The sequence below is a fragment of the Oncorhynchus nerka genome, linkage group LG7 (genome assembly GCF_034236695.1).
Source record: "Oncorhynchus nerka isolate Pitt River linkage group LG7, Oner_Uvic_2.0, whole genome shotgun sequence".
In the NCBI taxonomy this organism is placed as follows: Eukaryota; Metazoa; Chordata; class Actinopteri; order Salmoniformes; family Salmonidae; genus Oncorhynchus; species Oncorhynchus nerka.
Window position 1 is genome coordinate 39,959,720 of NC_088402.1, and position 26,782 is coordinate 39,986,501.

At 43.8% G+C, this 26,782-nt stretch overlaps 1 protein-coding gene across 5 annotated transcripts; it reads left to right on the plus strand.

Annotated features, from left to right (window-relative positions):
- Nucleotides 1–1,480: 1,480 nt before the first annotated feature.
- Nucleotides 1,481–24,546, plus strand: LOC115131648 (protein FAM131B-like). Of its 5 annotated transcripts, none has more exons than XM_029663514.2 (9): nt 1,481–2,002; nt 10,712–10,759; nt 11,196–11,233; nt 15,159–15,261; nt 16,417–16,641; nt 18,666–18,806; nt 20,012–20,334; nt 20,707–20,955; nt 23,870–24,546. In XM_029663514.2, the coding sequence occupies exons 1-9, from the start codon at nt 1,975–1,977 to the stop codon at nt 24,083–24,085; spliced, it is 1,371 nt and encodes a 456-aa protein (XP_029519374.1). In that variant the 5' UTR covers nt 1,481–1,974; the 3' UTR covers nt 24,086–24,546. The 5 variants fall into 5 exon arrangements, with proteins under 5 accessions (XP_029519374.1, XP_029519376.1, XP_029519375.1 ...); XM_029663516.2 differs by having other exon boundaries at nt 15,159–15,252; XM_029663515.2 differs by having other exon boundaries at nt 11,199–11,233.
- The last annotated feature ends 2,236 nt before the right edge of the window (nt 24,547–26,782 follow it).

Here is a 26,782-nt window from a genome sequence, read left to right on the forward strand (position 1 = left end):
GGAGAGTGCCAACCAGCCGTGCAAGCCACATAAAAGGAGTACCGTGGCACACCGTGAGGAAGACAAAGAGAGAGGCAAGGAGTGAGCCTATCGAGGGGAACGAAGCCCCCGGAGGCACGAAGCCAAATATGAGAAGAAGGACTGAGCCAACCCTATGTTATTTTGTTGTTATGTTTTTTTTTTTGCATAGTAAAGTTGTGTTTTCTGACTAGATCTCGGTCTCTGTGTCTATCTCTCCACACTCAACCCAACACCCCACGGTTTACCACAACAGGTAACAAACACACACACACACACACACACACACACACACACACACACACACACACACACACACACACACACACACACACACACACACACACACACACACACACACAGCTATAAATAGAAACATGGCTGTATGTTTATTTCTGTATGCAACCCACGAGCATCCATCCCTGCCTCTGTCTCCCTTTCACCTCTCCTCCTCTGTCACCTTTCCTCATCCCTCCCCCTCTTTCCTACAATACTAATTTGTGCATCTCAGTATCACCACTCCTTAAAGCGCCACTGAACACGCCGATTGGCAAGAGTGCTTTTCTGTTGCTCATTACAAAAACTAGATTTCAGTATTGAAGGAGTGTTTCCTGACCGATTAAGCCTATTTCAATTCCTCAAAATCCCCAGAATGAATCTAAAGTAACTCTAGTAATCTGTCATAAATGTTTTATGATTTTTCCAAGGATGTTTTAGTTGCACAATTTTACATCTAAGGTGTTTGATGCAGTATTTCTCAAGTTAAAAAAAATGCAAATGTACATTGTCAAATCAAAACCCAACCTTCATTTTATCTGTTGTGATGCACGGATTTTCCTAACTTTGTTTTAGAGGAGACTGACTTCCTGTTTACACTTTGTACACAATTTTGACACAAGAATAACTCTTTCTAACACATATCGATGCCACACAGGCCATTTTCAAAGGGATTCGTAGCTTTTTAAAGGCCGTCGCTCTTTTACACGACTCACATAGCCCATCCTCCATCCTCCTCAGCTCCCCCTCTCTTCCTCTCCATCTGTCTCTCTCTCTTGGTGTTAGATGAATACTTACCCATAAGTTATTATTTGAGCTATTCTATTCTATGTTAACCAATAGATGTTTGCGTATTTTAAACATGTGTTTGAACACATTTGACATTTTTGGACAGCCAATGCTGTCAAAGCATTGAGCTCCCTAGGGGAAAAGCCAGTATTCAATGTGTGAGATTGGACTCTGAGCATAAAATCAGAAGCAGAGGGAGTAGGAGAGAGTCCGAGAGCTTAAGGACTCTTCCATTGTCCCCCTGCCTCGCCTCCTCACAATTGAATCCCATTCTGTGTTTATATGCATATTGTGTGAGTGAGATGGAGAGAGACAGAAAGAGGGAGGGGCAGAAGGAGAGGGAAACAGCTGCGCTGCATTGTTAGAGCGAGAGAGAAAGAGAGGTGGGGGAAAAGATATGCACTGGACACTCATTCTTCACACCGTCAGAAGATACAGAGGACATTTCCATTTCATAGAATAGGTCAATATCTCTGCTAAATTTGTGATGCTTAAATAATTTAGAGAGTTGGGATATTAATGGCATTGAAGTAGCTAGTACTTGCTTGTCATCTTTCCCTCCCTCCATCCTCCCCTGCTCTCAGACACATTGACTTGCTGACTGACTAACTGGGATGCTCCAGCATCGCAACACTGGACTTTGTGTGTCCCCGTGTGTGTGCCAGTGTGCTTGACGGAGGTAATGAGAGAGAGAGGGAGCGCGCGAGAGAAAAGCAGAGCAAGAGGAGGAGAGAGAGAGAGAGAGAGAGAGAGCAAGTGAGAGACGTGCACAAACGCACACACACATACGGAGCGAGACGGGAGGAGAGAAGAGGAGTGGAGAGAATGCCTGGTGAAAGGGTGGCGCTTCCTCGCTTGCTGCTTCCAAGGCCTCTGTGAGAGAGAGACACCATGGGCTGCATCGGCTCCCGGACCATCAGTAAGCAGACCCCCATCTTTTCCCCCTTTTGCTTTCCCCCCAGTGACGAGAGAAATGGAAGAGGGTGGGAGTGGGGGAGGTAAGGAGGGCTCTCAATTTCTCCTCTGAAACTGTATGTATGTTTCTATGGAGACGTGTTGGGTTAACCTGGCTCAGCAGCGTCCGACCGAGGCTAGACATACAGGAGAGTTTTTTTGTTTGATCATGGTGAATGCTGAATGTGTGTGTGGACTAGGGAGAGATGGAAAGGCACCAGCATGACAGTGGAAGTGAAGGCAGGACGTGAATCGATTTGTAGTGGACTGGAATAAGGGGCGACTCGGGTTGACATTTCAGCTTTATATGCCTGATGGGCTGTACGACCATGTGCGGATGGCGATTGGTGTGTGTGTGTATGTGTGTGAGAGAGAGAGAGAGAGAGAGAGAGAGAGAGAGAGAGAGAGAGAGAGAGAGAGAGAGAGAGAGAGAGGAGAGAGAGAGAGAGAGAGAGAGAGAGAGAGAGAGAGAGAGAGAGAGAGAGAGAGAGAGAGAGGAGAGAGAGAGAGAGAGGAGAGAGAGAGAGAGAGAGAGAGGGGGGAGAGAGAGAGAGAGGAGAGAGAGAGAGAGAGATGCAGAAGATTCTGAGGAGACAGAGAGACTGAACGATGACGTTAGAGGCTGTTTACAATGATCTCAGGGGGGACAGGTGAAAGGAGAGAACGAGAGAGAGGAGAGAGAAAGCGAGCGAGAGGGAGAGAGGGAGGGAGAGAGAGAAAATAATGATGAGAAATCCTGCTAGCAGTGTCTGCATGGTGTACTGTTGCACGTATAAATAGTGATGGAGAGAAAGAAAAAGGAAAGAGTGAAGCAGAGAGAAAGAGAGCAGACCTCTGAATTTCATTATGGAAGAAGGACTGTTAGTTTGACTGTGTGTTTGTGTGTGTGTGTGTGTGTGCGCGCACTCCCTCTTGTTTAGCTGCCCTCTTGCCTTGAAATAGAGCTAAGGTAACCATTCCCTGTGTCTGAGAAAATCGTAAATGCTCCTCTCCTCTGTCTCAGTGCGTCATGCCAGCGGTTAATACATTGAAGCATGCGTGCAGCAGCGCATTTCAGGTTAAGAGGTGCTGTATCAAATTGAGACACACAAACCCACACACACACTCACTTGGCTGGACTATGACCCGCATTGGATGAGTCATGACCTGTCAAACCCAGGTGTGAGCCCGGGTGCGCTGCACATGTAGGTTCATTGAGGAAAGTTAATGGTGCCAGTTGTTAATACAGCCGGTGTAGCTACATTGAGGTGTATGGAGAGTTTCAGTGCTAAAACTAGTTTCATGGAGCATACTGTTGACCGAATGGAATTACATGGTCTGTGGAAGTCCTACGGTCCGTCCGGCTGTGACATAGGCAGCAGTTGATTTCACTGAGCTCGATCTCTCTCCGATTGGATAAGATATTATCGCGAGTGTGTTGTACTGTAGATAGTATAACAGATGAATTAAAGAGTGGTGTGTCTTTGTTTGGGGGGATACATAAGAGGGGGGGGGGGGGGTTGCCCTCTTTTAAACACTTGCCAGTTCCTTTATGAAAACAAATGGAGGCTCGCCGTCGGAGATGACCTTTGATTGTCATTGAGTCTGTGGGGGATGTGTAGCATGTGTATTGAGCGTGGAAATGAAAGCCAGCCTTGGCGTTTTAGAGACAAATGAGTGTGCGAAATGTGTGTGTGAAAACAAACTAGGGAAGGTGTCAGTGGATGTGGAATTTGTAGCAGGAAAACGACACTAGGGTTTTCCCTGTTTGCTGTAAGGGAGTTTTCCCTCTGACTGGGTTTCTCATTTCTGTCCTCGTCTCTCTCTCCGTCATGGTTTGCGTCCGTAGTATTTAACACATGGGGTTTTAGAAAGATGCTGTAACTTGTATAAAATACCACTATGTTACTCCTACCAATACTTACTGCCAAACAAACAAACAAACGGTTTGCTTCTTCTACTAAATAGACATACCCATGTTAGTGTGTCTTATCACGTGCCATGGGCCGTTTGATATCACATATGAACTGAGGGTGGTGTCTTGTGATAAACAACAACAGCCCATTGCCCCGAGCGCTATTGTTTTAATAAGCATAACTTGCTATATATAGCATCGGGTATGGAGTGAGGTCGGTGGATGCGGAATGGAGGGGAGATACTTACAGTAAATATGGGTCAACAGCGCACCCCCACACCGTGTTGAGATCCTCTGGGAAACATTCAGAGGAACCGTGCCATGTCAACAAGAGAGCATGATCTGATTCTACTGTGTCCTACTGTTATTCCGGTGAACTGCCGAACCTAGTTCTTACAGTGTATTCCATTATGTTCATAACGGATGACGTTCACGATGAATGGTTGGCAGCTGTGTTTATTCCTAGACTCTGGGAGACAACAGAGCTCTTTAATGACCGTGCTCACTCAGTATTGCCTTTGTTTGTTCTGTGGTTATGTATCAAGGAAGATTAGCATAGCAATGTCAATCTCAGCCGTTTTAGCGTGCTTACTGTAGTGGTTCGTCACAGGGTTTATGAGGTGGATTATGGCAAGAGGTTATTCGATTTCAAATGGGCACGTCAAATTTGATTGGCGGCGTACACATACACTGAGTGTACAAAACATTAGGAACGCCTTCCTGATATTGAGTTGCATCCAATTCTGCCCTCAGATCAGACTCAATTCACCGGGTATGGACTCTACAAGGTATCGAAAGCGTTCCACAGAGATGCTGGCCAATGTTGACTCCAATGCTTCCCACAGTTGTGTTAAATTGGCTGGATATCCTTTGAGTGGTGGACCATTCTTGACACACACGGGAAGCTGTTGAGCATGTAAAACCCAGCAGCATTGCAGTTCTTGACACACTCAAACCGGTGCGCCTGGTACCTACTACCATACCACGTTCAAAGGCACTTAAATATTTAGTCTTGCCCATTCACCCTCTGAATGGCACGCATACACAACCCATGTCTCAATTGTTTCAAGGCTTAAAAATCCTTCATGAACTTGTCTCCTCCCTTTCATCTACAATAAATGAAGTGGATTTAGCAAGTGACATCAATAAGGAATTATAGCTTTCACCTGGTCAGTCTCTGTCATGGAAAGAACAGTGTCACGGATCCCTCCGGAACGTTCATAATGCACACCTGTCCCTCGTTCCCACTGATTAGTATTTGTATGTGCCCTTTGGTTTCCATGGTCTTGTCGATTATTGTTACAATGTCTGTTGGTGCGTGTGAGTACCTGTGCTGTGCGTTTTGGGTTTTCGTGCCCTTGTGGATTGCGCAGATGATTATGGTTTTCGTCCCATGTGTTAATTATTGTGCGCTTGTGTTATTTATTAGAGGTAAAAAAAATGTTTTTTAAATAAAATCGAATAAAATCAAATTTTATTTGTCACATACACATGGTTAGCAGATGTTAATGCGAGTGTAGCGAAATGCTTGTGCTTCTAGTTCCAACAATGCAGTAATAACCAACAAGTAATCTAACTAACAATTCCAAAACTACTGCCTTATACACAGTGTAAGGGGATAAAGAATATGTACCTAAGGATATATTAGGTTTATCTTTTGTTTGGGTCTCAACCCTGTGTGTTGTAGACGTGTTTATTTGGTCTTCGTCCCCGTGCCTTTACATGGCACGCTGTAATTTGGGTAAATAAAAAACCCTATTAGGTGCATTACTGCACCTCTGCACCTGTCTCCCGATCCTTTATACCAGCTCGACAAACAGGTGCTCTTAATGTTTTCATACTCAAGAGTATTTTGCAGATGTTATAGGCCTTCATCAATCAATCACATATCTGTCATTGACTTAATTTCTTGTCTTTCATGGGTGGTGAGACATTTAGCAAAGTACAGTGGCTTGTGAAAGTATTCACCCCCCCTTGGCATTTTTCCTATTTTGTTGCCTTACAACCTGGAACTAAAATATATTTTTTTTTTGGGGGGGGGGGTTTGTATCATTTGATTTACACAACATGCCTACCACTTTGAAGACGCTAAATATTTTTTATTGTGAAACAAACAAGAAATAAGACAAAAAAAAACAGAACTTGAGCGTGCATAACTATTCGCCTCTCTGATTAATGCCCTCCTTGCCTGGTACGTGAGTTTTGGTGGGCGGCCCTCTCTTGGCAGGTTTGTTGTGGTGCCATATTCTTTCAAATATTTTAATAATGGATTTAATGGTGCTCCGTGGGATGTTCAAAGTTTTGGATATTTTTTTATAACCCAATCCTGATCTGTACCTCTCCACATCTCTGTCCCTGACCTGTTTGGAGAGCTCCTTGGTCTTCATGGTCCCGCATGCATGATGGTACTCCTTGTTTCGTGGTGTTGCAGACTCTGGGTCCTTTCAGAACAGGTGTGTGTATTATACAGTCGTGGCCAAAAGTTTTCAGAATGACACAAATATTCATTTCTGTTTGCTGCTTCAGTGTCTTTAGATATTTTTGTAATGGAATACTGGAGTATAATTACAAGCATTTAATAAGTGTCAAAGGCTTTCATTGACAATTACATGAAGTTGATGCAGAGTCAATATTTGCAGTGTTGACCCTTCTTTTTCAAGACCTCTGCAATCCACCCTGGCCTGCTGTCAATTAACTTCTGGGCCACATCAGGATGGCAACCCATCCTTGCATAATCAATGCTTGGAGTTTGTCAGAATTTGTGGGTTTTTGTTTGTCCACCCGCCTCTTGAGGATTGACCACACGTTCTCAATGGGATTAAGGTCTCGGGAGTTTCTTGGCCATGGACCCAAAATATTGATGTTTTGTTCCCTGAGCCACTTAGTTATCACTTTTGCCTTATGGCAAGGTGCTCCATCATGCAGGAAAAGGAATTGCTCGTCACCAAACTGTTCCTGGATGTTTGGGAGAAGTTGCCCTCTGAGGATGTGTTTGTACCATTCTTTATTCATGGCTGTGTTCTTAGGCAAAATTGTGAGTGAGCCCACTCCCTTGGCTGAGAAGCAACCCCATATATGAATGGTCTCAGGATTCTTTACTGTTTCATGACACAGGTCTGATGGTAGCGCTCACCTTGTCTTCTCCGGACAAGCTTTTTTCCCAGATACCCCAAACAAGCGGAAAGGGGAATCATCAGAGAAAATGACTTTACCCCAGTCCTCAGCAGTCCAATCCCTGTACCTTTTGCAGAATATCAGTCTGTCCCTGATGTTTTTCCTGGAGATAAGTGGCTTCTTTGCTGCCCTTCTTGACACCAGGCCATCCTCCAAAAGTCTTTACCTCACTGTGCGTGCAGATGCACTCACACCTGCCTGCTGCTATTCCTGAGCAAGCTCTGTAGTGGTGGGGCCCCGATCCTGCAGCTGAATCAACTTTAAGAGACGGTCCTGGTGCTTGCTGGACTTTCTTGGGCGCCCTGAAGCCTTCTTCACAACAATTGAACCCCTCTCCTTGAAGTTCTTGATGATCCGGTAAATGGTTGATTTAGTTGCAATCTTCCTGTCAGCAATATCCTTGCCTGTGAATCCATTTTTGTGCAAAGGAATGATGACGGCCATGTGTTTCCATGCAGGTAACCATGGTTGACAGAGGAAGACAATGATTCCAAGCACCACCCTCCTTTTGAAACTTCCAGTCTGTTATTTCAAACTCAATCAGCATGACCGAGTGATCTCCAGCCTTGTCCTCGTCAACACTCACACCTGTGTTAACAAGAGAATCAATGACATGATGTCAGCTGGTCCTTTTGTGGCAGGGCTGAAATACAGTGGAATTTCTTTATTTAAATTCAGTTAATTTGCATGGCAAAGAGGGACTTTGCAATTAATAGCAATTCATTTGTGAAAATTAATATTTGTGCCATTCTCAAACTTTTGGCCACGACTGTATACTGAGATCATGTGACATTGAGATTGCACACAGGTGGACTTTATTGAACTAATTATGTGACTTCTGAAGGTAATTGGTTGCACCAGATCTTATTTAGGGGCTTCGTAGCAAAGGGGGTGAATAGGTATGCACGCACCACTTTTCCATTTTTGTTTTCTTCTTCTGCTTTTTTTCATTTCACTTCACCAATTTGGACTATTTTGTGCATGTCCATTACATGAAATCCAAATTAAAAATCCATTGAAATTACAGGTTGTAATGCAACAAAATAGAAAAAAACGCCAAGGGGGATGAATACTTTTGCAAGGCACTGTAGGCCTTCCTCAATTTCCCATATGAAAACGCACTGCTAAACAATCTGTTGAAGCCTTGACCTGGCCAGAGACCTGCTGTAGCTTTGTTGTGTCCTATTTTGCACCGCTCATCTTGTTTGTTATTCCGTTCTATTGAGTGTCTTTGAGATATTGCATTACACAGGAACCCCCCCCCCCCCCCCCCAATATTGATTTAATTAAAAGTGCTGACAGACTGACTGACGGATGCTCGGTATTGAGTGGAGCATGCTCACTGCGTCACATACACCGTACGGCTGATGACGCGAGTTGACGGACAACTCGCAAGGTGACGGACGTGGGGCCAAGGTGACTAGTCGATGGAGTTTACTTGACGGGTGGTCATGGTTGAGCTGCTACTGACCGTTAGAGTGGAAGACTGCTAGTGGTCATGGGAGAAGAGGGGAGAGACAGAGAGGCTCAGGGAGAGGGAGGAGGATGGGAGGAAGGAAGGAATTTGGAAGGGTGAGAGTAAAGGAGGAATGGAGAAAAGAGAGACAGAGAGAAGCATGGGTTGTGTTAGGATGGCTAAGTGTTAACTTAAACTCTGAGACATATCATTTGAATTAGTAGCATGATGTTTTGGGGATTTTTCTGCCAATAGTAGTTTGGAACAGCTATCCAACTCTTTTTTTTTTTTTTTACACAGTAGTTACCCACTGGGAACACACTGGTTGAATAAACGTTGTTCCCATTTCATTTCAATGAAATCGCGTTGAACCAATGTGGAATAGGCATTGAATTGATGTCTGTGCCCAGTAGGTATGTATTTCGGGTCCAATGCTTTTGTATATTAGGTTGACAGTATTTGTGGTAGTTCCAACAGTTTTTTTTTATCACAAATAAAGTCCCCTCATATAGGCTACGGAAATCGATGCTGAAATGTCGAGGTGCCATTTCCCCAGGTTGTCACTTTGGTTTCAAGCCCTGCTCTTACCGTGGCCATTCCTTACCATGATAGTCGCTGCATGTGCGCTCAGAATTTTAAAAAATTCAGTACTATGTCCTGCTAGAACTCCATTCGGCACTGGTACTGGAGCTGAAATGAGTCAGACTTTGGCCTTCACTCGGAATCAGCGTCAGGGCGCACGTCACCCACCGTGTGACAGCCAAGACGCCCTACTCGGCCCCAAGTGATCGCAAAAGACAGATGATGGTGGTGCCCAACATTCCGAACCACGAGATCTGTCAGGAGCGATTGCGGCAGTGGCCGACGATTCTCCCTTCCCCCTGCCGTTTGCTTTGATGACCCGTGCGGCTTCTGGCTTCCGCTCGGTTGGTCACAGCAGGCTAATGCACCCGTAAGGAATTCGCTCAGTTCAGCGTGAGTGGCGATCCCCTGCTATTTCACCCACTGTGTGAACCTAGTCCTACCCTTCCCCAGCTCACACAATTGCTCGGAACAAAGCTTTCCCCCCACCTTCGTAATTGTACAGTTGTATCATAAGACTGCTGTGACGGTTGAGACCTTACCTCTCCTCTCAAACGGTTCAATATCTGACTCAGATGTTTTGAATCATCAACGAACGAGGGAAAGAAGAAAATTCTCTACCACAAGGCAAATTCTACAGCAAAGTGGAGGAGGCTTAGTACTCTATGAGATCAAGAGGTCTGCCTGTCTAGTTTATTTACAAGCTGTTAGATGACAGTGATGCCTATGAAGATTGAAAACCTCTTGACAGGCCAGGGTGACAAGTGTGGGAAAAGATGAGTGTGTTTGGGCCTGCTCTTTTTGTGCATGTTTTACAGATGGGTGGACCTCACACACACGAGGTGGTGATCAACTGTGGACACAATTCACTGAAATATTGTGACGATTGTTTTAACACCAACAACAAAAAATATTCACCACCTTCTCATTCCATTGGTTAAGATGCAGGCTTGATAACACACCATGGACACCAATTGATACCATTAAAATATTGGCCTACTGGAACGCTCCCCCTCCTCCTCCTTCTCCTCCTCCTCCTCCTCGTAGTTTTGTCCTGTTTTCTCTGCCCCATCTTGGTAAACCCTTGGTTGTCTTGTCCACATTTCCACACCCTCCCTGCCCTCCTTTCTCTTTTTTTCATTGAGTGCTACTACCTCTTTACTCGCCCTCTTTCTCCTCGGTTATCTTGGAGCTCCATCAGCTTTAGAGGTCTCTGGTGTGTGAGTGTCTGATGGAGGAAAATGGCCTCCAGCTTCCCCTGTGTGTCAACTCAGCTGTAGTTAAAATCTTCAAATCAGATTTTAGAACTCAATTTGACTTTCTTTTATGTTGGATCTATTTCTATTTCTATCTATATATATGTTTTGCCTGTTTAAAGGACACGTTCAAGTGTTAAACATGTTCAGATTTAGATGGGGGCCCTTAGATAGTCACGAAGATGTGTTTCAATTAAGAACTCTGTTTGACTCCCCTTTTAACTGTATACGTGTTCAAGTGAAATGTTAGGATATAAAACAATACAGACAAGTGTTTCAAGGATTTTGAATTCAATTAATGACTTTTTTCAGCTTATATCTGTGTGGAGAAGAGGGCACGCAATGCAGTGTCCATTTACAGTATGTGACAATATATAATATTACTTTAACATATTTTCTGTATTTTGGGTATAATAATACAATATGCCTTACTAACAGTTGAATAATAATGAAAACATAACAGATTAGCATTAAATATGTATTTGAATGCATGATTTACTAGGCCTACTGTCCAATGCATCCTAATGATCACGCAGTTGAAATAGGACATACTGAACTGTCATTCGAGGCCGTTTTAAACATAATCAAGTATAGGAATCTAAAGATCTTGGCCCATGATGACACATACTAGTTTTTCCTAATGTGCTAACAGTCGGTGAAAATAATAATCACATTTTAGTGCTTTGTGTGAATGTTAGCATAAATGTTGGAGAGTGCTGTTAGCTCTACTCAGTAAAGGTGGCATAAGGCTGGCTTCATCTTCTTCTATCTGCTTTCTCTATCTTTTTTTTTCTAGCAGCGGACGCTGTTCCCGTACGGAAAGATGGGGAGCAGGTATGAAGGACATTTCGATATATACAGTACATTTTATCCCCCCCGAAGTGAAATATCATTTGTCTGGATTTTATACCACTCCGGCTCTACTCTCGAGTGTATTTCATATTTATGTCAAATGGATCCTTGAGCCAAGATGGCCATCGAGGAAAAGGGTCATTTCATGGTTTCTCATATCTAGTAGTGAAACTGAGCTTGACTCGTTCACGCTGCTTCCTATACTGAGAGTGCCATGACATAATGTTGCTCAGAGATGGTTTGTATTGAATTTCTCACAGAGGTCACCGGAGCTGGTCTCGAGAGCCAAAACCATTACGGTGCTATATATAATCTCCCACTCCAGGGACATAGCATACGATCCACCTCACTCCTTTACCACTGTTGCTGTTTTTGTCTCTTGAAAGAGGCTACAAGGCTGAATGTTGGGGTCTATTTAAACAGAAAAAACACACTCCACAACGACAACCAACAAGACCACCTCAGATGTTTTAAATACAAAGAAAGCATATTCATCTTCACTTAATATGGTATTTGATATTTTATGGGACCCCTCCCCCCCCCATCCGACAAGTAAGAAAACACAGTTCAATTTAGACGTTGTGATAAATAAATAAAAAGTTACCCCATATATTTCTGGATATGGTGGATGAACTCCGTCCACATTCGGATGAATGAGTCTGTGATTCCAAGATGCCACAGTATGATGTCAACACAGCAGTGGCAGCCGAGCTGAAGGTGGATGCAGCCAGCAGCCTCGTAACACACAAGGTTAGAAAGACAGTATGCGCTCCTCTGGACTGGCCAGAGTTTGATGGCAACAACACGGCCACTGATGTCTGATTGGCCGATTGACACACAAGTGCATCACCGGGGGAAACCTGTTCCCAGAAATCACTGGGCCTGTTGCTAGGAAGAAGAAGTTCCAAGGACGCTGACGCCCTGCTGCTCCTTGCTCTCCCTTTCTGTTAATGCACATTTGAACCATGATAAATCCTTTCTAGTGACACCCCACACCGCAAGCCCTCATAAATAAAGAGTAAGCACTGACCCCGGTCACTTTTTTCAGTGAATAATTCAGCATTTTGTGGCATTCGTTTATCACCATCCCAACTAAAGCAGAAATCCTCTGGGCGGCTAGCTTGGACTTCACAGGGATTGCTAAATCACTCTGACAACTCATGAGGTGTTTTATAAGAAGGTATTACAAGGTGAAAAAAAGATTCACTTGCAGTTGCAATACATACTCCTATAGAAACAACAAGAAATGGCAATACAGTCGAGAATGTTTAATTTAGACATTTTCAGGCCTTTCTCAAGACCAGTCTCCATAATACATATTCCTAGCAATAATTTACACCAGGCCCCTGAGTATGTGGGAATGGAATCGAAAATGTATCTGTGAATCTCAAATCTAGTCTGTTCAACTAGGTCAGATTCCACAATTCTATGACTAGTGTATGCTCTCAGTCGGTATTAGATAGAATGTCGCGACCCGGGCCGCCTTGGGGGAAAACAACCCATTTTTACCTTGTTGATCCTATTGGCTCACAGAAAACACTTGACCTTTTTCAAACGCAATTTTCTTGCAGTATTCTTGTTTTAGCCAATTACAAATCTACATTTAAGAAAAGTACTTTTCGACATTGCCTGCTCCTGAGAGTTCTCACTACTTAGAAAAACATCATATTGTAAGGGCTTCCCTCATGCCTCTTTTTATGGTGGCGCTAGCAGCCGCGTGAGTTCCAGCTAGCTACCGACCAGAACATGAAGCTAACCAAGAGCAACAACACAAACATACAAACTATACTAAACAAGTTAAACGTCTTACCTGGAAGGAAATGTTTTCCACACACATAGCATACTTGGACTCTGGGTCCCCACAATTTCCCACTCTCCCATACCGTATAGCCTGCAGCCACAGGGCTGTTCTCGCAGGCTCTATTTCCCACTCTCCCATACCGTATAGCCTGCAGCCACAGGGCTGTTCTCGCAGGCTCTATTTCCCACTCTCCCATACCGTATAGCCTGCAGCCACAGGGCTGTTCTCGCAGGCTCTATTTCCCACTCTCCCATACCGTATAGCCTGCAGCCTCAGGGCTGTTCTCGCAGGCTCTATTTCCCACTCTCCCATACTCCTGCAGCCACAGGGCTGTTCTCGCAGGGCTCTATTTCCCACTCTCCCATACCGTATAGCCTGCAGCCACAGGGCTGTTCTCGCAGGGCTCTATTTCCCACTCTCCCATACCGTATAGCCTGCAGCCACAGGGCTGTTCTCCCATACCGCCTGCAGGGCTGTTCTCTATTTCCCACTCTCCCATACCGTATAGCCTGCTGCAGCCACAGGGCTGTTCTCTCCCATACCGTATAGCCTGCAGCCACAGGGCTGTTCTATTTCCCACTCTCCCATACCGTATAGCCTGCAGCCACAGGGCTGTTCTCGCAGGGCTCTATTTCCCACTCTCCCATACCGTATAGCCTGCAGCCACAGGGCTGTTCTCGCAGGGCTCTATTTCCCACTCTCCCATACCGTATAGCCTGCAGCCTCAAGGCTGTTTGACCTGGTTACATTTACACTGAACAACACACTAGCTTTTGGCATGTTTTGTTATTTCTGTATAACTACAAACGTATGATGAAGTTGGCTTTTTTTACAATCGGGGTCAATGGAAAATAATGTTTGTTGTTGCTAATTTGTGGGTGTGGTTGAGGGGAATTACTTATGACGTGAATATCGACTTGGAGTATAGTAGGAGAATGACATCACACGGGGCACCATTTTATGTATGGGTTTTCCTCACAAGGGGCACAGTTTCGTCCTATTTCTAAGTGCAGTATGTGTTATGATAATATAAGATATCATTCAATTATGAATAATTAGTTCTATCCTATTATTGGGAGGGAAGCACGACAAACACCAACACTGACTTCAATGGCAATACAACCATTTTTTGTTTTGTTTTCCGATTTCCAAAGCAGATGGTCAAGCTGATATGAGAGAATCTATTCCTTCACAGACAGTGAATTCTCATATCTAATCTATCCAAAATGTATCAATATTTAAATCCCCCCGCCCGCTTCGTCCAAATCTCTCTTCCTCTTTTGATATTCCATCACTCACATTCTTTCTCTTCCTCCCTCCACCCAAATCTTTAGTACTTTCCTACCACTGGTTTCGTCTTGCGAATCCTTTGCACACCTTATTTGTCTTTTTTGTTGTTTCTGTCATTGTCGTTGTAGCTGTTCTTCTTTTAATTCTCCTCTCTGTTGGGTTTCCTTTCCCGCCTCCTCTACACACATACCTACTGTATATCTCTCCCGGCTTTCTTCCTCCACCTCCCTCTCTCTCTCTCAGCATGGGTGTGCCGAGTTTTTCTGCGAGGGAATCCATGTAAATCCTTTGCTAATCTCGCCCTCTTCCTCCTCCGTCCCGCCGCGTGGTTTGGCTCACTCTGTCTGTAGAGCGTTGCTGCTAATCTACTGTGCTGCCTGTGTTACATAGTATCTCCCCGGCTGGGGGACACGAAGCTGTAACAACCTTACCATAATCTACGGTAGCTAATAACGCTAGCTGCTAGCGTGATGCTCCTTTATTTATCAAGCATATGAATCACAGGCCCTACAGGTACAGTCCAGTGTCTGCACATTGAACTACTACACCACTGTGCTGACTATTGCTGGTTTGACCAAAGTGCCGATATGATTTGGGATGTGTTGGATAATGTCATGTCAATTTTGCTTAATATGATGGTAGTTTTATTTGATTGTTTTAAGTAGAATTTCCTCCTATTTTCTCAATTAAATTGTATTGCATATCTAATCCTCAGCCAATAATATTGTTTTGCCCCCCTCTCAACGATCGGCCATTCCTCTCCCCTTTCTACTCCACAATTCTTTCTTTCTTTCCTCGCCTCATCCCTTTCTACAGCTCTCGATGGAGGACACCACTTCCATCCTGCCTCGTCTGAAGAGGAACTCCAGCGCCTACGGGATCGGTGCTCTGGCTAAGTCCTCACTGACAGGTGTGTCAGGTGTGTGTCTGTCCTGGTAGACGGTAAACCAACGCCATGTTGGCTCCAGACAGGAGGGGGAGATGGAGCCAACATGGGTGCCCTTCCTGTTTCACTCCCTTCCTCCCCATTGATATCTAATGCACACGTCAATTTACCGCTTATGGGCAATTGATGGAATCCAATTAGATTATTATCTTTTTTATCGAAATAAAAATCTCCACAGGTGTGTTGGGAAATGTAGTGTGGTGTTTGTGTGTTTTTATTGTGTTGGCAAGGCAGTTTTATGGCTCTGTGCTTGTCTGTGCTTTTAGTCTATTGTTAGTGTTGTGGTCGTGTCTGTTGCTGTTTGTCTGTTGATTTGATATCGTGTGTATTTAACAGTCAGACTATATCGACCTTGGAATGATAAAGACCTCAAAAGCACTACTTTCCTTACTCCCAAAATAACTTTGCATAACACTGAATATAAATCGACAATGGATCATATTTTATGAAGGAAATTAGCATTTTTATGAGAACAACATTTGTCAAATCAACAAAGCTTCATATCTGCTTTTGCCCAAAGTATTCAGTTCACACTCAGTTGATTTAATTCGATTTGTATTGTTCCCCCCAAACACTTACACCGAAGGAATAGTACATCCCTCGTTATCGTCAGATATTTGCACTTTAATTAAGGATTTGCAGTGGTGCTTTTTCAGAATGATGTTTACAAGCGAAGGTAACTTTTTTCCACATTTGAATTACAAACAAATGCTTCAAGTCTAATGAATCTCGTCTTCTTGATGAATTTCAGAAGTGAAGACTGAATAGTAATATGGTTCATAGAGTTCTCTAGTTCACCCTGATTGCTCACGACAGGTGACTGAGAGATCGATCAAGTCAACAAGCCATGAGGAATAAAACAGACAGCTTTTAATAATGCAGTAAGCCCCATCTACATCAACTTCAATCTCCAACCACCCAGAATTGCTGAGAGACATCCACGAAAGAGGAAGAAGCCATTTTGTACTGAATTCTATGCCTTCCAGAAAGAACGCATAACCCATTAAGCATTTTCCACGCTTGCGAGCCCATTTCACTTCCTGAGCCCAAATCCGTCGTGGGAGGTGCCATATTAAGAAATTGAATGTGTTGTGAAGCAATACCCCCCCCCCTCTATTCTTTATTTAGGCGTGTCCCGTTCCATGAAGGATAAAGTGACAAAGCCCACTGCCATGGCCTCGGGCAAGGTGGCTCACATGATCGAATGGCAGAGCTGGAACACACCATCCACTGGGACTGAAGGGACTGTGGTCGCCAAAATCCCAACCTCGCAACGCGAAAAGGATAGGAGGAGGGAGAGTGAAATGTACAGTGAACTCAGTGAAGGAGAAAAGGAAGCCCGCTTCACCGCAGGTAAGAGTGAACATAAGAACCAGTGAAAATTAAACAAATCAATATGTACAGTGCATTCGGAAAGTATTCAGCGATCTTGACTTTTTCCACATTTTGTTACATTACAGACTTATTCTAAAATGGATTAAATAAAAAAAAATCCTCATCAATCTACACACAACACCTCATAATGACAAAGCAAAAACATTTTTGCACATTTTTTACAAATAAAAAACTGAAATATAACATTTACATAAGTATTCAGACCCTTTACCAGTACTTTGTTGAAGCACCTTTGGCAGCGATTATAGTCTTGAGTCTTCTTGGGTATGACGCCTCAGGCTTGGCATACCTATATTTGGGGAGTTTTTCCCATTATTAGCCATTATTAGCCAGTAGCATACCACCCTGCATCCCACTGCTGGCTTGTTTCTGAAGCTAAGTAGGGTTGGTCCTCGTCAGTTCCTGGATGGGAGATCAGATACTGCTGTAAGTGGTGTTGGAGGGCCAGTAGGAGGCACTCTTTCTTCTGGTCTAAAAAAATATCCCAATACCCCAGGGCAGTGATTGGGGACATTGCCCTGTGTAGGGTGCCATCTTTCAGATGGGACTTTAAACAGGTGTCCTGATTCTCTGTGGTCACTAAAAATCTCATGGCACCTATCGTAAGAGTAGGGGTGTTAACCCCGGTGTCCTGGCTAAATTCCCAATCTGGCCCTCATACCATCACGGTCACCTAATCATTCCCAGCTTACAATTGGCTTATTCATCCCCCCTCCTCTCCCCTGTAACTGTTCCCCAGGTTGTTGCTGTAAATGAGAACGTGTTCTCAGTCAACTTACCTGGTAAAGATAATTCTCTGCAGATTCTCTCAAGCTCTGTCAGGTTGGATGGGGAGCGTCGCTGCACAGCTATTTTCAGGTCTGGGCTCTGGCTGGGCCACTCAAGGACATTCAGAGACGTGGCCCAAAGCCACTCCTGAGTTGTCTTGGCTGTGTGCTTAGAGTTGTTGTCCTGTTGGAAGGAGAACCTTTTCCCCAGTCTGAGGCCCTGAGCGCTCTGGAGCAGGTTTTCATCAAGGATCTCCCTGCACTTTGCTTTCCCTCCATCCTGACTAGTCTCTCAGTCCCTGAAAAGGGTGGCAGGGATGGTGGCAGGTTTCCACCAGACATGATGCTTGGCATCCAAAAAGTTCAATCTTGGATTCATCAGACCAGTGAATCTTGTTTCTCATGGTCCCAGAGTCCTTTGAGTACCTTTTGGCAAATGCCAAGCGGTCTGGCCACTCTACCATAAAGGCCTAATTAGTGGAGTGCTGCAGAGATGGTTGTCCTTCTGGAAGGTTCTCCCATCTCCACAGAGGAACTCCAGAGATCAAGTTGTTGGTCACCTCCCTGACCAAGACCCTTCTCCCCCGATTTCTCAGTTTGGCTGGGTGGCCAGCTCATTTAAGAATGATGGTGGCCACTGTGTTCTTAGGGACCTTCAATGCTGCAGAAATATTTTGGTATCCTTCCCCAGATCTGTGCCTTGAAACAATCCTGTCTCGGAGCTCTATGGACAATTCCTTCGACCTCATGGCTTGGTTTTTGCTCTGACATGCACTGTCAACTGTGGGACCTTATATAAACCGGTGTGTGCCTTTCCAAATCATGTCCAATCAATTGAATTTACCACAGGTGGACTCCAATCAAGTTGTAGAAACATCTTGAGGATGATCAATGGAAACAGGACACACCTGAGATCAATTTCGAGTCTCAGAGCAAAGGGTCTGAATACTTATATAAGTCAGGTATTTCTGTTTTTATGTTTTATACATTTTCTAAAATGTCTAAAAACCAGTTCTGGCTTTGTCATTATGGGTTATTGTGTGTAGATTGCTGAGGGGAAAACATATTTAATCAATTTTGGATTAAGGCTGTAATGTAACAAAATGTTGAAAAAGTCAAGGGATCTGAATACTTTCCAAATGCACCGTAAATAAATGAGATTTGGAACCATGTATTTGACATTGTTTACAAAGTCTGTCCCCTTGTTTCATCCAGGATTAATGGCACAATTTGCCTTATCGGAGGCTACTCTGCTGGGCTGGAGATCTATGGAGGAAGACAGCCTTTGTGCTGGCTCCAACCAAGGCAGTGTGGCACACCTCAGTGAGACCAACCAGGAGAGCATCACCAGCAGAGGTAAAGGACTAGAAACATGGCCACCACACACTAGAATTAGAGCAGCTATTTTATTTAAACTTTTGTTTTTAATGTACAAACTACATTTCAATGAACAGCACTCACTGAATCTGTTCATCCAATGCCACAGTGCTATATTGTGAAATTGAGAAGGATGTACAAATAACATTTGATCGCATATAGCATTTAAAGCTGCGATAGACGCAACAGCGCCACTGGTCGCCCCAGGAGCATTTGTTATTGTTTTTTTTGGGGGGGGGGGGGGGAATGAGCATCCAGCATCGTGGTCAAAAGAAATCGTAGTACATACTGTGCTGTTCTATCTTGCGTGCAATTGATGTCCAAGGGGAAGAAACAGTCTTCGTTGTTTAAATGAGCTTCTTTGTTGTTGTGATATCGCAAACGGATAGTTTCAGCTTTAATGATTGAATTCCAGATTCAACCAATGAATAAAAAAATGTTTATTTATACTAAATTAAGCATTTACTTAGTTCTGAAGAGAGATCATAATTGACTTGTGAGCTCCACATCCTCTCTGTATTGGACTGTGCTGCTCCATAGTTTACTGTAGAAGGCTTCCAGCCACTGTGATTGACGTTGTTTACTCCGGTTTGATTGATGCCATTTCCACTCCATTTGACAGGTCGGCTAGAGGTGCATCAGGGCTTTATGAAGAAATGTTGTGGAGAAACTCAAAATGGTAGCTGTGGCCCTGGGGTGTTTGGTTGGGTAGTGTTGTGTTGTAGCAGAAAACCCTGGGGGAGCTTGTAGGTTAACACAAGGACTTAGCCTGACTCTCATTAACAGCACCATATGGGCCTATTCTCTGCTATTATCAACCCAGAGACCAATTAAAATCAGATTATTATAGGCATTATAATAACTAAGGCACGGTTTGCCCATCGTCAAGTGAGCTTTCATTTTCTCCTTGTTTCCAGTGTATTTATATGTTTCCAGTGTATTTATTGTCAAAATGGTGACGCTGCTGTAAATATCTTCTGATATCTGGTGATACTGCTGCTTCAAGGCCCTTTGAACCCAACTAATGTAAACCACTGTTATGGAAACTGAAGGCCACGTTTACTTATATCCACTGCCTTCTGTGACACATCAAAAATCTTTGCTTTGTGCTCTTGAGATTACAGTTTATTACTTGTGTCTAATAAAACATGTACTTCTCCCTTCATCCCTCCCTAACACAACAGATCAGGCGACGCATCACTCCTCGGCCGACGTGTGGCCCAACACCTACGTCGCCCAGGGCCTCTATTGCCTCTCCTCCTCCGATGCCTGGGAGCCAATCAGCAACGATCCATCGGGCGTGGCCTCGCCGGCCGCCTACATCATGGCGGGTGGGGGCGGAGGGACGCCCGGTGAGGGCTACGGCGAGGTGGACAGCATGGGGGGCTACATCCAGCAGCAGTCCCAACAGCTCACCCTGCAGCAGCAGAGCCAGCTGCAGCTCCAGCAGCTGCAGCAGATCCAGCTGTACCAGCACCAGCAGCTAATGCTCTACCAACAGCAACAGGTGAGACAGACTGGACTGCCTCATAGAGTACTGTCACCAGGTGGACTTAGTGTTTCAATAAAACATGGAAGTGTCTAACTGACAACCATTGTAAGACAGCAGTATACTAGCAGTTTGCTAGTGTTATTAGCAGAAAATGTATCCAATTTTTTAAATCCTTCTTACTGTTAATGTAATGCTACCAACGCTTTAGTGTTAATAACAACACATGAGACCTACTAATTAAATACAGAAATACTTGTTGCCAAGAGCAACAGATGACTCATTTCCTCCCACTAGCCATGAGCTATCGACTCATGGGGATGTCTCTTGATAATGCAATTCTTTTGTGTCATGAGAACATTTTAAGGAACTGTGTTGCCTTATCTACAGACAATGGAACACAGACTACACAGTGCAAACCACTCCCTCCAAGCCACGCCCAACAGCACCATCCACAGTCTGGGCCTGCCCACTCACCCTCGCCTGGCTGACCTATGGGGATCCGCGCAGGTGGAGATTGTTGGACAGATGAGCGGGCCAATGGGTGACATGGTTGGGGGTGTGGTTGAGACCTTGGGGGAGGAGCCAGAGGAGGAGAGTGAATGCATTTCAGAGCAACAGGAAGAGGAGGAGACTAAGGTGAGCCATGTGATTGAAGAAAACATGTTGATTTTCAGACGATCAATCAATCAATCAAATGTATTTATAAAGCCTTTCTTACATCAGCTTATGTCACAAAGTGCTGTACAGAAACCAGCCTAAAACCCCAAACAGCAAGCAATGCAGGTGTAGAAGCACGGTGGCTAGGAAAAACTCCAAGGCCAGAACCTAGGAAGAAACCTAGAGAGGAACCAGGCTATGAGGGGTGGCTAGTCCTCTTCTGGCTTTGCCGGGTGGAGATTATAACAGAACATGGCCAAGATGTTCAAATGTTCTTAGATGACCAGCAGGGTGAAATAAGAATAATCATAGTGGTTGTAGAGGGTGGAACAGGTCAGCACCTCAAGAGTAAATGTCAGTTGGCTTTTCATAGCCGATCATTCAGAGTATCTCTACTGCTCCTGCTGTCTCCAGAGAGTTGAAAACAGCGGGTCTGGGACAGGTAGCACGTCCGGTGAACAGGTCAGTGTTCAATAGCCGCAGGCAGAACAGTTGAAACTGGAGCAGCATCACGACCAGGTGGACTGGGGACAGCAAGGAGTCATCAGGCCAGGTAGTCCTGAGGCATGGTCCTAGGGCTCAGGTCCCCCGAGAGAGAGTAGGAAAGAAAGAAAGAGAAAGAAAGAGATAATTAGAGAGAGAATACTTAAAATTCACACAGGACACCGGATAAGATAGGAGAAATACTCCAGATATAACAGACTGACCCTAGCCCCCCAACACATAAATGATTGCAGCATAAAAACTGGAGGCTGAGACAGGAGGGGCGGGAGACACTGTGGCCCCGTCCAACGATACCCCCGGACAGGGCCAAACAGTCAGGATATAACCCCACCCACTTTGCCAAAGCACAGTCCCCACACCACTAGAGGCATATCTCCAACCACCAATTTACCATCCTGAGACAAGGCCGAGTATAGCCCACGAAGATCTCCCCCACGGCACAACCCAAGGGGGGGCGCCAACCCAGACAGGAAGACCACGTCAGTGACTCAACCCACTCAAGTGACACACCCCTCCTAGGGATGGCATGGAAGAGCACGAGTAAGCCAGTGACTCAGCCCCTGTAATAGGGTTTGAGGCAGAGAATCCCAGTGGAGAGAAGGGAACCGGCCAGGCAGAGACAGCAAGGGTGGTTCGTTGCTCCAGTGCCTTTCCGTTCACCTTCACACTACTGGGCCAGACTACACTCAATCATAGGACCTACTGAAGAGCTGAGTCTTCAATAAAATCTTAAAGGTCGAGACCGAGTCTGCGTCTCTCACATGGATAGGCAGACCATTCCATAAAAATTGAGCTCTATAGGAGAAAGCCCTTCCTCCAGCTGTTTGCTTAGAAATTCTAGGGAAATAAGGAGGCCTGCGTCTTGTGACCGTAGCATACATGTAGGTATGTACGGCAGGACCAAATCGGAAAGATAGGTAGGAAGCAAGGCCATGTAATGCTTTGTAGGTTACCAGTAAACCCTTCAAATCTGCCAGTTGTTGTATTGGTTTAGATATAATCCATATTATCACACACATTGTTGCCGAAACAGATTGAGCCAAACTGATATTGCCACTATTAACAGCAGGCCCTACAAGAAGCCAAGTTAAACGTTCAGCCTGCTGCACAGACCCTATGGACGCTCTAGTCTAGAGCTCCTGGTTAAATTGTGTTCAGGAGTATTTTTAAACTCTCTCCGTAGTTAAAGTAGGAAGTCTAATACATTTACTATATGTTCAGATATTGAATTACTTTGACATATTTAATTACGTTATATTACGCAAAATTCTGTATGGTGGACAGAACGTGTTTCTACATTACACAGACTAACATTTTCACCACACAATAATTACAGGAAATACACAGTCTTTTACCTCAGATTGGTGATGTTAGTATTAAAGTTTATAGTCTTTGGTTAAGTACCAGTGTTTTTGCCATATGTGCCAGTCCATAGTGGGACTTAGAATGCAGCTGTCATTTTCAGACCACGGTGGCTAGAAAGAAATTGGCGCTCTTCCCATAAACGTCTCTTGCCTCACATGAATGCATGGATTTGAGGGTTAACCTAGCATTCAAATGAAAGCCAACCCCTGTCGATATTTAGAAACTGGTGTGAGGTGGGGATTCGTTGAAATTATCCAGACATAAAAAGTGTTTTGTTTCTTTTTCCATGTTGGCCATCTACCGAAATAATTTTCTCACAGAGATATAAATTGATAATGGGCTACGACAGGTTGTCATCTATCAACAGATATATGTAGTGTACCCAATTTCATTGAGGTTTATCTGTTAGAAGAGCGCAAATAGTACATGTCGCTGTGGTTATTGTCCCAGTTCCATTGATTGAAATACAATATCAATGTGAGTGATTAATTTGCGCGTGTTATTGATACAGTGGAACAAGCTAATCAATTCCAGTCTTGAGTGACCGCTTGGTAAATATTGGTGCGTGTGCAGTTTGAGGTACTAATTGAAGTAATCTGAACACAAGTGTGAAATGTGTAAGGAGTAACTTATGTATGTATTGGTCTTCAAAATATCACAACTTATTTAAGCATATTGATCTAAAACTGGTGTTTTGACACTTGGCCAATGTATGTTTTAGCCATATAAGTGGTACTTTTAACATTATTTCTCAACGTGATTTTACTTTATCAGGTAAAAACTACTGAATAAGCCACAAAAGTGCTATGATTTATTGATTGTGATGATATTAGTGAAATCGAGAAAATATGTTTGTCCTGCCTACTACAAGTGTTTTACGTCAAAGTCAGTCCTCCAGCCACACGATGGCGTGCAATGCTAATAAATGGGTTATTCTGTAGCCACAGGTAGAGACTGTTGACTGATCCTCACGGTTTGGTAAGTACAGTATAGTTAGTAAACCATCCATTTACTGTTTTCACAGGAAGATGAGATTACGTTAACCTTGGAGCCAACTTTGACCCCGTCGCCGCTTAGAGAAGACGCCACCCCGATCGGAGGCATCAGTCCACAACTAGCACGCCCAGAATCAATGGGAGAGCGCATACCCTTTGTGGTCACACCCTGCATAGTCCAATCGTTGGAGGAGAAGGATGAAGAGGTGGCGGAGGGGCCTATTGTTGCCGTGGCAATCAATTGAGAGGGACAGTCAGAAAGAGAGATTGACAAACATGATACACTTACCAATAATCAACCAAGCAGGCTATTCCACACCCCTTCCAGCTATTTCCCCACTCTGAGACTGAGAGAAAAACAAAGACCAAGTGCTGGAAATGACAATGATGAAAGAGCCACAGGCGACTTTAAAGACAGTTCATTGACTACTCAAATCTGTGGGTTTGCTGAAACGTAAGGATTTGTTTTGCCGTGATATCGAACTGAGGAAAGGAAGTTGAAAGAATGGAGTTCAAGAGTAGAAAGAAAGACAAAGGACACTGCGATAAAGTTCAGTGCAGTATAGAGAATCACGAGACAACCAAAAGGAAGTGCATGCTTATGAAAGGAATCTAACGATAATAGTAAACCGTATACAAAGTAATAATATATAATAATGATTTTTATAAAAACAAAAAAGGAAATAAAGTGATATGTATCAGTGTTTGTTTGTGTGTATGTACAGTGTGTGTATGTACAGTGTGTGTGTATGTACAGTGTGTGTGCGTGCGCTTGCATGTATGTATGTGAGAGTGTTCAAATGTATGTATGTATGTATGTATGTATGTATGTATGTATGTATGTATGTATGTATGTATGTATGTATGTAAAAAATATATATATATATATTCTCGAAAAACATTATTGTTGGTAGTGGTATTTTGTGTGGTGTTCAATAGTTTTACACACAAACTAATTTATGTGGACAGGCGCACATAACATAAATGGTATCGTCTTTAAACAAACTGACTAACAAGCAGCTTTATTCCAGTGCCCAGATTTTTCGTCACTGATCATATTGGACAAATCACCATTTTGCAGGTGCTCACATCTTTGGATTTTGGAAGGGGAGGGGACATTTGGCCCATTGACTTGCCCAAAGCTTTCAGAGAGAAGGGGTGGAGCTACTGCCCTGCCTCCGCTCCTCGTTCTAGAATATTTTCTAACACTTCTCGCCCAGAACTTAATTGAATATCTGACGCAATTCCTCAAGATTTTATTTCTGGGTTTCCGAGATTACACACACACACACACACACACACACACACACACACACACACACACACACACACACACACACACACACACAAAATATGGATCATATACCATTTATAGTGCTGGTAGGCTTCTTGTTGGCCACTGTATCGCAGGGTTGAGCTCAATTCAGAATTTTACTCCTTCAACACACGAGTTGAAACTAAAATTGTATTGGCCACACCCCACAGGATGTAGAATTTGAACTTGAGTTTGAGTGACAGCAAGTAGAATTGAATTCAGTGCAATTCAAAGAAACACAATGCCACAGATGTCTCAAGGTTTGAGGGTGCAATGGGTATGCTGACTGCAGGAATGTCCACCAGAGCTGTTGCCAGATAATTTAATCTTAATGTCTCTACCATAAGCTGCCTCCAATTATGTTTTAAAGAATTTGGCAAAACGTCCAACTGGCTTTACGACCGCCGACCACGTGTATGGCGTTGTGTGGGCAAGAGGTTTGCTGATGTCAACGTCGTGAACAGAGTTCCCCATGGTGGCGGTGGGGTTATGGTATGGGCAGGCATAAGCTACGGACAACGAACACAATTGCATTTTATCGATGGTAATTGGAATGCACAGAGATACCGTGACGAGATCCTGAGTCCCAATGTCGTGCCGTTCATCCACCGCCATCACCTCATGTTTTAGCATGATAATGCACGGCCCCATGTCGAAACGATCTGTACACATTTCCTGGAAGTTGAAAATGTCCCAGTTCTTCCATGGCCTGTATACTCACCAGACGTGTCACCCATTGACCATGTTTGGGATGCTCTGGGTCAACGTGTTCCAGTTCCCGACAATATCCAGAAACTTCGCACAGCCATTGAACCAGAGTGCGACAATATTCCATAGGCTACAAACAATAGACTGATCAACTCTACTCTGCATGATGCAAATAGTGGTCACACCTGATACAGACTGGTTTTCTGATCCACAACCTAACTTTTTTCTAAGTTGTCTGACCATCTGTATTCCCAGTCATGTAAAATCCATAGATCAGGGCCTAATTTATTTATTTAAAATGACTGATTTCTATGTATGAACTCTAACTCAGTAAAAATCATTATATACAGTATAATACAATTTGCATACAGGTTATGCTTTCCTTGATCATACATTTTAAGAGTTTGTCCTGAAAAGCAATTGTTTCAACAATACTTTATATACAGTACCAGTCAAACGTTTGGACACACCTACTCATTCCAGGGTTTTTCTTTATTTTTTACTATTTTCTACATTATAGAATAATAGTGACGACATCAATACTATGAAATAACACATATGGAATCATGTAGTAATTATTAAAGTGTTAAACCAATCAAAATATATTTTATATTTGAGATTCTTCAAAGTAGCCACCCTTTGCCTTGATGACAGCTTTGCACACTCTCCGCATTCTCTCAACCAGCTTCATGAGGTAGTCACCTGGAATGCATTTCAATTAACAGGTGTGCCTTGTTAAAAGTTAATCTGTGGCATTTCTTTCCTTCTTAATGTGTTTGAGCCAATCAGTTGTGGTATGAGTATTATACAGAAGATAGCCCTATTTGGTAAAAGACCAAGTCCATATTATGGCAAGAACAGCTCAAACAAGCAAAGAGAAACGACAGTCCACGTCAGCCAATCCAGAAAATGCTAAGAA